The 15202-nt window shown below is 47.8% G+C and overlaps 1 protein-coding gene across 2 annotated transcripts in view; it reads left to right on the forward strand.

Annotated features, from left to right (window-relative positions):
• pik3cb (phosphatidylinositol-4,5-bisphosphate 3-kinase, catalytic subunit beta) overlaps nucleotides 1-15202 on the forward strand; it is a 56496-nt gene that overhangs the window by 18208 nt on the left and 23086 nt on the right. For both annotated transcript variants that reach the window (XM_029255425.1, XM_029255426.1), the window contains 2 exons: nucleotides 12639-12825; nucleotides 14538-14763. In XM_029255425.1, the coding sequence (XP_029111258.1) occupies nucleotides 12673-12825; nucleotides 14538-14763 (379 nt within the window). In that variant the 5' untranslated portion in view covers nucleotides 12639-12672. The remainder of the gene's footprint in view (nucleotides 1-12638; nucleotides 12826-14537; nucleotides 14764-15202) is intronic.

A 15202-nucleotide genomic window follows, 5' to 3' on the forward strand; every position in this document is an offset into this window, starting at 1 on the left:
ACACTGCTAGATACACTACTTCCAATGGATCACTCATCCATACATCAGTGAAACACACTGTCACTCACTCACTATCAGGGAATTTGAACAGTATGTCTGAAGTGTGGGAGGAAACCAGAGCACCCAAAGACTTACACTGCTAGATACACTACTTACACTACACTGGGTCACTCATCCATACATCAGTGGAACACGCACTCTTTGTCACTCACACACTATGGGTGAACCTGAACCGCATGTCTTTGGATTGTGGGAGGAAACCTGAGCACCCAGAGGAACCCCACGCAGATACGGCGAGAACATAAACTCCACACAGGCTGAGCGGGGATCGAACCCACGTCCTCTCGCACCACCAGGCGCTGTGAGACGGCAGCAGTTGTCGCTGTGCCGCCCGACAATTTCAGGGTTGTGTCCGAAATTTCAGATAAATGAATAAATATATTAAATAGTCATTACTATTCTTTAAAAAATTAAAAATGAGTAAAACGTTAAATAAGAAACAAAAAGTAATAGTCAAAATATTTTTCTTCGTTTACGCTAGGGGTGTCCAGTGTTTTTTGTCTGAGGTCCACAGCGAAAGTGAACGGATTCGAGGCTCACGAATGTAAAACACCATAGTAATTGGTAAATGCTGAATCTTGAATGTGTACGTTGAAAAGACATTGTTTTCTTGCGGTGCAGTGTGTGTTTTGAGTGTGTGTCGAGCTATGGCTGTGTTATCATGTGACTCAGTTTCATTTATGGTGGCTATAGTATATATCAGTTTTATTAACCGCATTATGGTTGAAGACAGGCCTCCCATGAAACCTGCCTCTCCCCCATTTACTCCATGGTTTTGTGTCCCCCTGGGATTTGATCCTGCACCCTATTGGGTATGAGTCATTATATTCCCATGCCACTCCTTCCTTCTCATATGTCTTTTAAGCAGCTCCTAACCTGCCCTACCGTGCTGGTTGTGCAATAAGGTGGTGGTGATGATGACGACGACGACTATGACGACCCCCTTTCACTAAGACCTATTGGACAAACCCGTCCAGACCCCTCATTTTTTGCCTGCATATGAATATGAAAGTCATGCCCTTATTCCCTGGAAAAGGTCTAATATTTTGACAGCTGAGGAAGACTTTAAAAGAAATTATGATGTTTGTGGAGATGTTTGTTATTATAGTTACTATGAAGGAACACTAGAGGAGAAATGAGAGGCCAACATTGTTCCTCATTGATCCCTCTTTCAGCCTTTCTATGACATCGGCATGAGGAGCTTTTTCGGGGTGCCTTGTAGAGACACGTAGCTACAGGACGTCCGTAATCTGCGGAACTGAGTAGGCGTCTAATGTTTATTGCTTTACTTCATAAGCTCAGCATTGCTGCACATGGCTGATATTAGATTTACCAGATTAATACTTTTTTTTTTTTCCTCATGAATGATTGGAAAGAAAAACAGCAGATTGATTGGGGCCCCTTCAGTGTGGTGTTGCGTTTATTTATTTAGTATGTCAATAGGTGATTAAAATTTAATATTGCTTAAAGCTCCCGTATAGTGGGTGGTGTGTGTGTTGGGGGGGGGGGGCGGGGGTTGTAGGTTTGAGATTGTGCTACTTCTCGCTTCCTCGCTTGCCCAGTGTCATGGTGACACCGACTGAGTGCTGTGTCAGGGTGATGTTGGCGGTCACACCTTTGTCAGTCGAAGGCACCCGGGACCGAACAGAGCTGGACTGCTGCCCGTCGCATCGGTCCTGGTCGAGGGGGACAGGGTGACGGGTCTCGTCCCTCTCGCTTACTCTTTGCCCTGCCCCTGCAAATGAACATGTGTATATCCAGTATGATTGTTATTATTGTTACTATTATACCGTATCATTATATTACTATTATTATTACCCATCGCTGTAGCTGACTCCTTTCGGTAAAGTGATTTTATCTTATTTAAATTTATGCTTTCCTCCAAATCAACTCACAGTGTTGATACCTACACTTAATGCATTTACACATCTTTGTAGTTGTTTTTACTGTAGTAAATATTTAGGGTAAGTACCCAAATCAAGGGTACAACAGTCGTAAGTGGGATTTGAACCTGCGACCTTTTGATCCAGAGGCAGCGGCTGTGGCCACTGTGCTGTCAGACAATGGCTTCTGTTGTATAGTGGTTTGTATATTAACTAACAATTTGTATAGGTGTTTGTATATAGTAACATAATTATACATAAGTGCATCATACCAACAGATGAAAAGGGTAATTTTTACTGTCACCTGAGGGTCAGTACCATGATCAAGGGTACTTCAGCAGTAAACTGGAGGTTTTGCTGCTATGCACCAACTCGGCATCAGGTGGCGTAGTGGTTAGAACGCCTTCGTTGGCTCCTGCTATAATAACATAGTTAGTTTCTCTGGAGAAAAGTGTCACCTAAAGCAAGAAATGTAAACGATGGGGTCCGTGAGCGGTAGGTGATGTGAAAACCCGGTTAATTTGAGGGCCTCCTCCAAAGCGACGACTTCTAAAGTGCGGCTGGATAAACTGAATGGAAAAGAATGTAAATTTCTGAGTCGTTTAAATAGCCGTGTCTGAATTGTCCTGTGTGTGAGTGATCGTGGTGTGAGTAACGCATCGTAGTGTGTCAAGTCGGGTGTGAAAGGAGCCGGGCTGTGGATGTATTTGCATTTCTCCTCATGTGCACAACGGGAGAGAAGCAACAGCATACTGAGTTCATTCAGAAAGTGTGTGTGTGGAGGACGCGTGTGCGTGACTTCAGCCTTTATTACTTATTCTTACAACATTTATTTATTTATAGTTATTTATTCATCCATTTATACAGCTGGTTAATTTTTACCAAATACCTCGATCAAGGGTCCTTCAGCAGGAGGTGAGATTCGAACCCGGGTCCTTTAAATTCAAGGCAAAGACTAACTGCTATGCCACCTGCTGCCAGATTCATAAATATATTGGTATTTACACTTAATCAGTTATCCGAAACTTTTGTCCTCGTTAACTCACAGTATTAAGCTACTTAAAACATTTTAAGTTTATAGTGTAATTTTTGAGTTGTGTGTGTGTGTGTGTGTGTGTGTGTGTGTATATGTGTATATATATATATATATATACACACCCACACACACACACTTGATTAATCATCTGACACCTTTTTCTGTGTGGTTTCCTTGCTGGATTATTATTATTATTATTATTATTATTATTTCCTGATGCTTTGCTGAGGTGCATGTAGCTGTCTGGAGGAGCTGTGGGTCTGGGTCTGGATAATAACGAAACACGAGAAAGGGTTCCTTTTGGCAACACGCAGCGCGGGTATTTTAAACGGCATCTTTCGGGTTCAATGGAAAATGAACTGAAACCAACAGATGAGTAAAGTTGCACAAACAGTGCGGAAAATCCTCTTAGCTGGTCGCCTTCCTCCTTTCTGTTATGGCAAGTAGTGTTTTCTATCAAAGGTCGACAGTTTTCTTGGGAATACATTACAATCATTCATTTATATGACGCTTTCCTCCAAAGCAACTCATCTTAACCTGTTTACGGTTATTTACCTATTTATGCACCTGGGTAATTTTACTGAAGCAATTTTAGGGTAAGCGCCTTGCTCAAGGGTACCGCAGTGAGGTGGGAATCGAACCCGCGACCTTTTGATCCAAAAGCAGTAACTCTAACCGCTGAGCTACCATCTGTTTAAAGGAGACATTTGGCTTAGAGCTGCTACCTTTGAACCTAGAGGTTGCAGGTTCAAATCCTACCTCCAGTTGTAGTACTCTTGAGCAAGGTGCTTACCCTAAATTATTCCACTATGAATTGCTCAGCTGTATAAATAGGTAAGTAATTGTATGTAGTTTTACATCGTAAATGGCTTTGGAGAAAAGTGTGAGTTAAATGTAATTTCTTTTTTTCTGGAGCGATTTTATAGTAACTACCTTATTTAGGGGTATTGCAGCACTAGCTGAAATTCAAACCTGCGACCCTCAGAGCCAAAGATGATGGCGCCGTCATATACTTAGAATAATTTATAAGGACAGTTTGTACTCTAAACCAGTTAAAATTATTTAGCTGTTGAAACAGCGGGGTAATTCTTAGTGTATCGGTTCATGGTAAATTCCATGATCAAGGCTACAGTAGCAGGAGTGGAATTCAGTTCTGGGTCCTCGAGTTGGAAGGCGACAGCTCCAACCACTACGCCCCCTGCTGCATCCCAATATGCGTTGCAGCATGTGTAAAGTAAGCCTTTTAAGCGAACTTCCCCTCCCTTGCCTGGTGCTCATGTACTTTTACACCACATATGATGCGTGTGCGTGTGTGCGCACGCTCGAGAATGTGAGCCTTTGGATACGTCGGCTCCTCGTCCCTCATACGAATTCTTCCCATCGCCTGCGAAGGGCCGCGGCCCAGCCGGTTCCTGGAAACAAACAGGAGAGATAGTGTTCTTGGAAAGGTGTCGTTAGCCTTCCCCTGCCCCCCACCCCGAGCTCCTGTCCCACAGCGCGCATGATAACATCTCCCACCTTTTTTGCATGTGCTTTGGCTGATTAGGGCTGCGGGGGGGGGGGACCAGAATTGAGCGCACCTTCCAGTGGAACAGAGACGAGAGAACACGCACTGCGTGCGTGCGTGTGTGTGTCCTGTCCTGTCTCTGTCACACCCAGGTAAATACGCTGTGAATTGCCTCCGTTCTTCTTCAGAAAGCTCCCGGTACGAGAACTGGATTAGGGAAGTGGGGAGTGAGGAGCTGCCTAGAATACGCCGTCTACGCACCGCTCTCCGTACTACGGTACGCTGTCCGCCTTCCTGGCGTCCGCACGGTTGCGGTGGCCGTGCTCCAGACACCGGGAGGAAGGAGGCTTCAGCTTTGTCCCCCCCCCCCCGTCTGCAGCCACGGTGTCGGCAGCCTCGTTTCCCGTGGCAACGGCAAAGCCGCCGCGCAGGCATCTGAGTGCGTTGTTCTCATTAGTTGTTGCCCTTGTCATGGTCGTTATGTTTTTGCCTCTCTCCTGTTAAAACACGATCCAGATAAATGAAATATGTTCTGATGGAGCTGCATTTGATCATCTGGATAAGTTGCAAGTAGATCAAGAAGACTTTGCCTGCTCAACACAAGCCATCTGAATAGGGCAGCTGGTAGCATAGAGGTTAGAGCCACTGCCTTTGGATCGCAGGTTCAAATCCCACCTCCAGCTATAGTACTCCTGAGCCCTAAGGTACTTACCCTGAAATTGCTCCACTAGGATTACCCTGCTGTATAAATGGGTTAATAGTTGTATCTTACAGTTTGTCACTTTGGAGAAAAGCAGCTATGGCTGTATACATAAACGTGAATTCAAAAGCTCATCAGTTATTGGTCTTGGTTACTATGCGAGGTAACGAACTCCCTCTGTTCCTCAGAGCTGCTGAATCCCTCCCGCCATTCAAGCCCATCTCTTTCAGAGCCACTTCTCTCCTGACCATACGTAAATGACTCGAACACCACCTGCTACAGTTCTACATCAATTTGAAGCAAAAAACACTTGTTGGGTGAATAAAAGTAAATGTTGAAGGTTTCAGAAACTTGTCATCACCCGTTTGAAAGTCTTTGGTTTGGCTTGACCAATTCCACCCCCCACTTTTTCCACCCTGTGAGTTTCACTTGTAACCTCATCAGTCGTCTCTCAGTATAAGATTCCATGTGCTAATGAAGAACAGTGGAGTGTTACTTTTCTCATCAGTTCCTCGGGCCGCCATTGTTCTCCTCTTTTGATATTCAAGCAGGACTATTGACGGTCACTCGGCAGGAGGACTCCGCTTGTATCACAGGACTTCTGTCTCTGCATAAATTTGTTAAAGGTAATATAGCCCATTGTTCTGAGAAGTTGATAGGTGTGTCTGCGGTGAAATGACCCCCCCCCCCCCCCCCCCAATCTCCCTGTGGGGTGGGTGTGTCCATGGGCTGTCCCGGTGGGTCCTGGAACTGGAGGATGACCCAGTGGGACAGGGGTTTCAGTCTTCATTTTTGTCTAGCTGAAGGATTCACAGCTTTCCTTCGTCTACAGTTCAAATAAAGTTTTTTTTTTTTTTTTTTTTTTTTTTTACTACACTTGTTGGATTGTGAATTGCTTCAGAGGGAGACGTCTAGTGATAAATACATGTAAGTATTTTTGTCTTGCATAACTGATGGTTTTTAAAATTATATATCAATTTTTTATAACATTGAAGTTATTTATTCTTTAATTAGGATTTAGTTTAATTATCACAACTTCAGAGGGTTTTTTTTTTTTTTTTTTTTTTTTTTTTTTTTTAAACTACTTTTCTGATGGTTTGCAAACACCGGAATGGAGGCCTTGTTGTTTAGTAATACCGCTGCAGCCAGGGGAGTTTCCTCATAAGTTGAAGCAAACTTGCAAGGACTTGATTTTAAAAAGTGAGTTTTCTGCTACTGCCTTCAGCTTGGGGAGATCAGTACTGTGATTCATCCAGCGACTCGTTCGACTCGGGGCAGAAATGATATTTGTGTGGTTACAGCTGGTGCCATGCACTCAAAAGGACCCGGGTTCAAATCCCACCTCTTGCTGTGGTACCCTTGATCAAGGTATTTACCCTGAAGTGAAACAGTAAAAATTGCGCAGCTGTACAAATGGGTAAATCAGTGTAAGCTGTTAAACATAGTCACTTTGGAGAAAAGCATTGGGTAAATTATTAATGATGGTGATGGTGATGATGATGATGGTGGTAATAGAGAGCTCCGCTTAAACAAAATGCTCCGCAAGGAGGGAAGGCTGGAGCAGTGAGACCTTATACCCCTACCGGTGGGTCTCACCGGTCCTGCACCCACTCCTGGGCCTGGTTTTCTTAATTACACCTCCGGTGTAACCACACAAACAGCACCGTGAACATATGGCCACTGAATAGTTTATTTACACCCGAGGGTTTATCCGTTTATTTCACAGCTGGTGTGTGTTTGTTCCTTCAGCACGTCTTCTGCTGATAGACGCTGGGTATGTGCGATGAGCATCCGGGGTGGGGGTGGGGGTCATCGCCCCGCGCCAAGGCGTGTTTTTCGACCCGACCATTTCTCCGCGTTCCCATTGGTGCGCTCGCCCTCGTGCCTTGGTTCTTCTCCCCCGACCCCTCCGCCCCTGCTCCGTAGCCATTGGTCCAAAGTTTATCCCGACAATTAATTCAACCTTATCGGGTCCGCGTTTACATCCATAAGTCTTCTAAGGAAATTGAGTGGACTCAATATCCTGTGTCACGCTCTGTTTGTCACGCATGAGGTGTTTGCTTTAGAGTCGCAGTCTCTCCGGTGACAGATCGCATCTCGCTGCCGGGATCCCTGTGTAAACTTCATCTGTGTATTCGTTCTGTTTGCCTCCGTACCCAAGGAAATACGCGGTTATGAGTGCCATCTTGACCGGTTTTTGCCCTTTGCGTCCACCCTGCTTTGATCTTTTTCGAACCTGAAACCTTTAATCCACTGGGTTTCAACGGGGGGGGTTAAAAGGTCGGCGTCGCGCAAGGGTGTGATTTCACTGCGCCTTTTTCCAGCAGGCCAGCTGCTACTGTTTGAGGAATTATGACGAACGGTCGGGAAAAAGACGAGCTGATTATAGTTTGTGTTCAGGTGCAGCAGGCAGCGGAGCGGTAAGAGCACTTCCTTCAGGTCTGAAGTTCGCAGGTTTGAATCCCACATACTGCTGCAGTGCCCTTGATCAAGGTACTTACCCCAAATTGATGCAGTAAAAATTACCCTGCTGCGTAAGTGAGTAAATTACTGGAAGCAGCTTAAGGCTGTCGGGCATTTTGGCGAAGGTGTCGGCCAGATGAAGAGGTGTAAATGTACCGTGCTCGCTTAGCGCTACATCTGAGCAAGCAGATCTGTGGAAAATGCACAGGAGACCTGACAGCAGTTCAGGAAAACACCCTAAAGTACCGCAGTTCGAGGAGCGAGGATGAGGCGGGTTCTACTGGGAGTTAGAAGTAGTTCAGGGAACCTGCAGCCTTTCCTAGAAGAAATGTGAAGGTGCTTGAGAAGAGGCTTCTGCGGAGGGTGCGTCTGGGAGAGCGAGGTGCGCAAACACGGCTGGGGTGGGCGACGCGAACTTGAGCCACGTGGATTTCGGCCGTGCCGGAATTTAGGACGTGCGGCAAGGGTGTGTAAACCACAGAGCAGTCGGGATCCCCACCAGGGGAGACGACTGGGACCCTTGAAGATCGAGCAGCCTGGATGCTCCCCCCCCACTGCCATTGCAGCTTCCCCGTGGTGGCCGATTGAGGACACAGCGTGGGCAGGAGCCAGACGTGCCCAGCATGAATACAAGGCCTGCCCCTTATCAAAGTGATTGAGGTGCGATCAGTGCTGCGGGAGCCCTGTAACGAATTAAGAAGCTGGAAGGAGGGGGGCGGGGCCACTTTGATAGCGATGCAAATGAGCCGGAGCGTAGCAGTCGTTCCCAGTCGCCGTAACGTAGAAAGTTCGGTCTGTCGCTTTTCCGAGGTCACGTCCTTCGCAACGTTTTCCGGCTTCGACGGGCCTCATTATCTCAGCAGCACCTTATTTAAAACGTCCAAACAACATGCCCAGTTGGACCGTGGCGCATCGCTGTAATGAAAGGTGTCGGGATGGTTCTGGGGAAGCCGGTCGCGTCCGAGCGCCAGGAAAGGCCGATCGGGTCAGGCGGGGCTGGGAGGGGGCGGATCGCCGGAGAGGCGACCGACCCCGCTTGAGCTGGAAAAATGGCGGAGTGGGCGTGGCTCCACGCAAATGGGGTGTTTCGTCTCGTCTGGGAACTCTTGGGTCCCTCTTGTGTAAACTGCCGAAGGAATTTCAAGTTCTTCACATTGTTTTCGGGGGTACTTAGTGCGGCCCCCGCCGCCTTCTGTAGTACCCTTGAGCGAGGTAAAATGATACAGCAAAATTACCCCATTTAAATGGGCAAATAGGTTTGTACACTAAGATGCTTACACTTAACATTGAAAGATGCTTTGGAGAAAAGGAAACAAATTATTATTATTGTTATTAGTAGTAGTGTTATAAGCTTGTACACATCCCTAAACAATTTTTACCTTTACTCAGGTGCTTTATAATATAGGGTATATGTTTAGTATATGTATGGTGTGTGGTTTTTTTTTTTTTTTTTTTTTCGTTTTACCGTGTGTGTGTGTGTGTGTGTGTGTGTGTGTGTGTGTGTGTGTGTGTGTGTGTGTGTGTGTGTGTGTGTACACACACAGAGTTCCTGTGGTGCTGAGCGCTACATTTCCTTGAACATGTTGTCCTTCTAGTGAACGAACACACACACACACACACACACACACACACACACACACACAGGCTTAAGCCGTTGCTCTGAACACACATTAAAAGCACTTGGTTCTGGAATGTTTTTTTTTTTTTTTTTTTTTCCCTTCTTCATATTCTTCTGCCCCACTGGGTGTCTTATTTCCGCCATTGCAGGGTTGTTCAGTGGACAGACCCCACCTCCTCTCTCTCACTCATACACACACACACTGTAAAGCTGCTTTGATTTGGGAAAGGACCTCTCGTGGCTCTCGTACACCGCGAACACTTAAAGGTCGCCGTGGCGACCCATAAACAGGTGGAATCATTCAGTCGATGTTTGCGCTGCGTCGCCAGTCTGCTGCGGAGCTCCGCTGTGAGTCAAAGACCGCAGCGCTTGGAGGGACGGTGAGTCAGAGGCGCGGGTGCAGCGCTCTGACCGCGGATCATGCCAGCTTTCTGAAATCCCCTCGGATGCCGAAAGCGCGCCCGGGGCGCAGCGACACCCCCGCGGTGGGCGGAGGGTCCCGTTTGTGCCCGGCGAGGCGGACGTAACGGGCCGATGCCGAATCGGGACCTCCGCGTGGACCCCCGGTGTGAAGTCGCGGCCTGGTGTTTTTAGAACGGGGAAATGGGCCGCACTTTTCTTTCTCATCAAGGAGGAATTTTTTTGGGGGGGGGGGGTCTGCGAAGGGCAGGATGTTCTGCGGTTGAGATATTAATTGAAATTCTTATTTGTTGATGTGGCCTCGCAGCCGCAGCTCTGCACGGTCGGTGGCGAGTTTGCGCCCCTCGGCGCGTTTCGCTTTTCTCGGTGGACTTCGGCGACTTAATGTTCCCTGTTCACTGGACAAACCTGCCTGAGATGATAAGAACCCTCTTCTCAGTTCGCGTCGCTTCCTTTTCGAGATTGTTAGTCAGTTTTTTTTAACCGTCATTTATCTGACATCTTTGTCCATGGTGACTTACCGCATTAGGGCCATACGCTACGCTACTTCATATACGTTATGCAGCAGGGTAATTTTTACCCTATCGGGAAGCAGCAGGTGGCTACTACCTTCCACTTGAAGGCCCTAGAGTTGAATCCCGCCTGCTGCACGTACCCTCAATCAAGAATCTTAATCTGGATATGGTAAATTAAGTGCGTTAGTGTGTGCGCGTGTTTGTTTGAATACAACATACTGTCGCGCCTTCTATGGATAAAAATGTTTTTTACATGCTATTTTCTTTTATTAGAGTATGTTTTTCACCCTCCTCCCGAACAGCGAGGGGCCTCACATTATCAAATGGCCCGGGTGTCATCTGAGCTCCGAGGACCTGACTTGCCTGTACCCCGCAGGCTCACGTACCGTATCGTACCGTGTCACCTTGGGTGGAGGCATCAGCTGATCACAGAATAATACTGTAATGCATAAAGTCCTTGTTATCAGATCAGATAGACTGTCGCCTGCACCAACTCCCCCCCCCCGCCTTTTCTGGTGTAGTGGGGGTCGGGGGGGCCGTTATGCGGTTACTTACAACCTCCCCCAGCCACCGGGGTCTCGTCATCGTCTCTGGTAACGCGAAACTGTTTCAGACGCTGTCGCCCGCTTTTGATGTTCTTCACACCTGAGATGTCGGGGGGGAAAAAAAGAGCCTTTCATAGGGGCGCGAGGCTGAAAAAAGCTTTTGAGCCGACGCTCGCACGTCTCTGTCCTGTCAAAACCGTGGCCTCCGAGTCGTTCTTTGAAACGGCGCCCGTGCCTGAGTCAGCGCCGTCGTGGTGACAGGTGCCTAAGGGAACCAGGTTAGTCTGGGTCGCACCTGCCCACGTGTTTAGGTGCCAGCAATCGTGTCCTTTCTCCTCGGCTGTGTGTGTAGAGGGGGTTCGGGTGTATTGGGTCCTCTCTGTGTAGCGCCGGTGCCCAGTCGCAGCCCCCGGCTTATGGCTGGAGACATGGGTTCGAACGTGGCCCGGTTTGTCTGGAGCTTGCATTCCGCCCGGATTTCCTCCGGGTGCTCCGGTTTCCTCCCGCAGTCCAAGGATGTGTGTTTTCAGTTGGGTTGATGACTCGAAATAGCCCTCAGGGTGTTTGCGAGCGTGTGCGAGAGAGAGTGTGTGTGATGATCGAAGCCGTAACCACGGTGGTCCTTAAAAATTACACTTCATTTTCTCAGACCTCTCTAACTTCTTTCATTATGTGCTGTTGATCACTTTGACCTTTTCAACGGGCTTCGTTCCCTCTCGATGAGTCATGAGCCAGCTGCCCGGTCTTCAGTACCCCCCGTCTTCAGGAGATCCAGACAGATGTGACATGCCTGCTGGAACGAAGGGGACACATGTCCATTGTCCCCAGCACAGCCAGCGTGATGTACTTCAGAAGGCTGGAGGAGAGGTAGGAAGTGACAGGCATGGTCGGCCGCCTGTGGTCGACCGCGGTCTGCTGTCACATGGTTGCCGGTGGCATGGCAGGGGGTGGGGGTCGGCGGGCGGGCGCCGCACAACTCTGCTCCATTGCGACATCCAGTCCCACACAAAGAGCAGCTCACGCAACAAATACAGAAGATGAGCAGTCATGTGGAAATGACTGTTTAGGGGTCAAAGAGCCAGGGCAGGGGCGCGATCCAGCCGGGAGGCGCCGGGTTTGCATCCCGTCACCGCTCGGTCGCTGGCTGTCAACACGTTCTATGCGGTTCAGATGTGACCTGCCGACCCGGCGCGTGCGGTTCCCTTCAGCTCTGTGACCTGAAGGAGTCGGAACGGGGTCCGTCGGATGCGTCCCGCAGCTCTGTGCTGCCCACGTCTCGGCAACTTCCGGCCTTCCTGCATTTAAAGTGTGGCACTTTGATAGGGAGAGCGGGGATAATCGCCGCCTGTGATTGATGAATGCAGGGCCCTGAGATTCATCATCAGCCCCCGCTGGTTCCGCTTGATAAGATGTACTGCAGTTCAAGCATTACCTTCAACGTGACATGAGGCGTTGGCGTTCCCCGTCTATCCATTGTTTAAGCCCTAACTCTTCCCGATCACCTATTTTACATTGTCGTTCATCTGATGTTTTTCTCCAAAGCGACTTACAGTGTAAAGCAGTTTACAGTGATTTACCCATTTGTACAGCTGGGTTGGTTCAGGGGTGCCTTGCGATGGACTGGCGTCCTGTCCTGGGTGTGTACCCTCCCCCTTCGGCCTTGCTCCCTGCGTTGCCGGGTAAGGCTCCAGCTCATCGCGACCCCGCTCGGGATAAGCGGTTGGCGTTGGTTGGTTGGTTGGTTGAGGTCGCATACCTTGGTCAGGGTTACTATAGTAAGAGTAGGATTCCTTCTAGTTTAAAGGCACCAGCTTTAACCACTACGCCCCCTGCTGCCCGTTAGGTGATTGATGTGATTTCTTCTTGACCAGCGTGGTTCCACCCGTTCCAGGTCCTTATGGTTCTGCTGATGCGCGGTTCCTGCCATGCCTCCCGCCATGACGGATATCCTGGACATTTGGGCGGCGGACTCTCAGCTCTCCAACGAGGACTATGTCACGGTGGACTTCCTGCTGCCCACCGGCATCTACATCCAAATGGAGGTGCCACGAGAAGCCACCATCCAGCACATCAAGCTGGTAGGTGAGACGCTGAAACCTCAAGCAGAGAGGTGTTAGTGGTTCTTCTCTTCGTCTCAGTAAACAAAGTGCATGTTCCACAATAGAACTTTGAGGTCGAAAACATATGAGGTACTGGTGTACAAGTAGACTAAAGGTTTCTGCCCTTTGGGTTTTGCAGCTTTTCGCACTTCGGCACCCAAGTTTCTCCTTTCTCATGTCACTCATTCTCTCTGCTGGTTATGTGAACTAGTGGGTGGTATTTAATTTATATGCCGAGCAATGTTATTATGGAAATGTAATTTGCCTTTTTCTTTTTTTAGAAAAAAGAAAAAAAAAAAGTATCTATGACCCAAGCTAGACCTCAAACCACTTAGCTTCTGCTCTGTGTTGAAACACCAGGTCTCGATTTTTCGTTTATAGCATGTTTGTTATACCGTGGTACTGCATCTGTTTCCTGGTGGCAAGCGCAGATTTGAGCTTCAGGTGCTGCTCCCCAAAATCCCACACTGCGGTCAATGTCCATGATCCATGTATGGTTAATTAATTAATTTACTTAAAAAATGGGTGTGCGAGTGTGTGTTCTTTGCAACTGTATGCATGACTTTGAAAAGAAGGCAGAATTTCTACAACTGAGAAATATTTCCTCCTGCTTATCTGGAGCAGAATTATTTCCATGACCTGAGTCTTTTTTTTTTTTTTTTTTTCTTTTTCATTTTAACCCGTTAAGTCGGTTGCACATCATACCCAGCAAAGACTTGGGCGAAGCAGCAGGGAGGGGGTTCTGCAGGGAAGCGTCTCTCTAATCAGGTGGAAAATGAGTATGGAAGGTTGCTGTTCCGAGCCCATCGCAGATGTGAGCCTCGCATCCAGGGGACCTGCAGTTCACGATTTGTGTGTTGCTGTTCTCTTAGTGTTTACCCAGATATGGTAGTTGCTATAATAATATTGTAGTATATAGTATACTGTATATAGAAATAAAATCATACTGTTACCCTGAAAATCAAATCCTGTACGTTCCCTCGGACAAAGGTGGGAGTTAAAGGAATATATTAGAAATATAAATATGAAAAATGTGCATTCGGTGAGATTGTTTTTACCTGGTTTTGATGAGCCTATTTATTTCTCACCGTTAATAACTTGATTAGAGCAGAGTTGGAGTCAAAGCTAAATAAGTTTGGGGAGCAGCCAGTGTGTTTGAATTTATTTGATTATTATAACATGAAATATGAATTTGTTTCTGAATTTGTTTCACATGTTAGTGTTTGCACTAGTTAGAATCGGGGGGGAGGGTGGTGTGACAAACTGTCACCTTTGTGGACTCTTGGCCATCCCATAGCCCCCTTGTACATACTCACACGGCCTGAAAAACAGTATCATTTTTGTTTAATGGAAGAGTTGACTCATGCAGAATCATCAGATGTTTCTAAATTTGGCTTGTCATTTTTGTGTGTGTGTGTGTGTATTTTTTTTCTTCTTCTTTCCCCCCCCCCCCCCCCCCCCCCCCGCCAAATATAAATCCTTAATTGTACAAGTGCTGATTTTTGCATTGTGACTGAACGCGTGACACCTACTGTAACTTTCAGTTCAATATATGCTTCTTTCTTTGGGACTCTACGAAATCGGCACAAATGAATAACTTGGTTACTTAAGTTATGCAATATTCTGCAGTTCTCAGGGCCTCCTTGTAAATAAGCTCTGTGTGTGCGTGTGCGTGTGTGCGCGCTCTACAGCTACTATGGAAGCAGGCCTCGACCTACCCGCTCTTCGCCTTCCTGGGCGAGATGGAGTCCCACATGTTCGAGTGTGTGAACCAGTCTGCTGTCCACGAGGCGCTGGAGGACGAGACGCGGCGCCTGTGTGACGTACGCCCCTTCCTGCCCGTCCTCAAGCTGGTCCCCCGCAACTGCGGCCGCGCCGAGCGCCTCAACTCCAAGATCGGCACGCTCATTGGCAAAGGTGACCCCCCCCCCCTGCATCCTTTTCGCCCCACCCCCCACCCCCCATGAACCGGACCTCAACCGCAACTCCCAGTCCTCCTTTAATCCCCATCTACAGACCCGTCCAGTGAACACACGTCCAGATCTGCGGCATTAATCCTCACCCTTTACCTTTAATTCGAAAAGGATCCACGTGATAAATGGCAGTGATGGATTTTATATTTTTTTTATTTATTTATTTATTTTTTTTTGTATCCGGGGCTAAAATGAGTTCATAGTGCAGCTTTTCTTCTGGAACCAGTTCAAGTTACCGCACGCATGTCCCTTAGACCTCACCCATGTCCACGTGTCCTTCATACTGTCCCGGGGGATGCTCTTTCTCAAGGCCAAATCCAGCCATTGAGTCTTCCAGGGAATATCTGTTGAGATATCGTCGTGGCTTCCTGCCACACATCTCA

This window comes from Scleropages formosus, chromosome 10, assembly GCF_900964775.1.
Source record: "Scleropages formosus chromosome 10, fSclFor1.1, whole genome shotgun sequence".
Taxonomy (NCBI): domain Eukaryota; kingdom Metazoa; phylum Chordata; class Actinopteri; order Osteoglossiformes; family Osteoglossidae; genus Scleropages; species Scleropages formosus.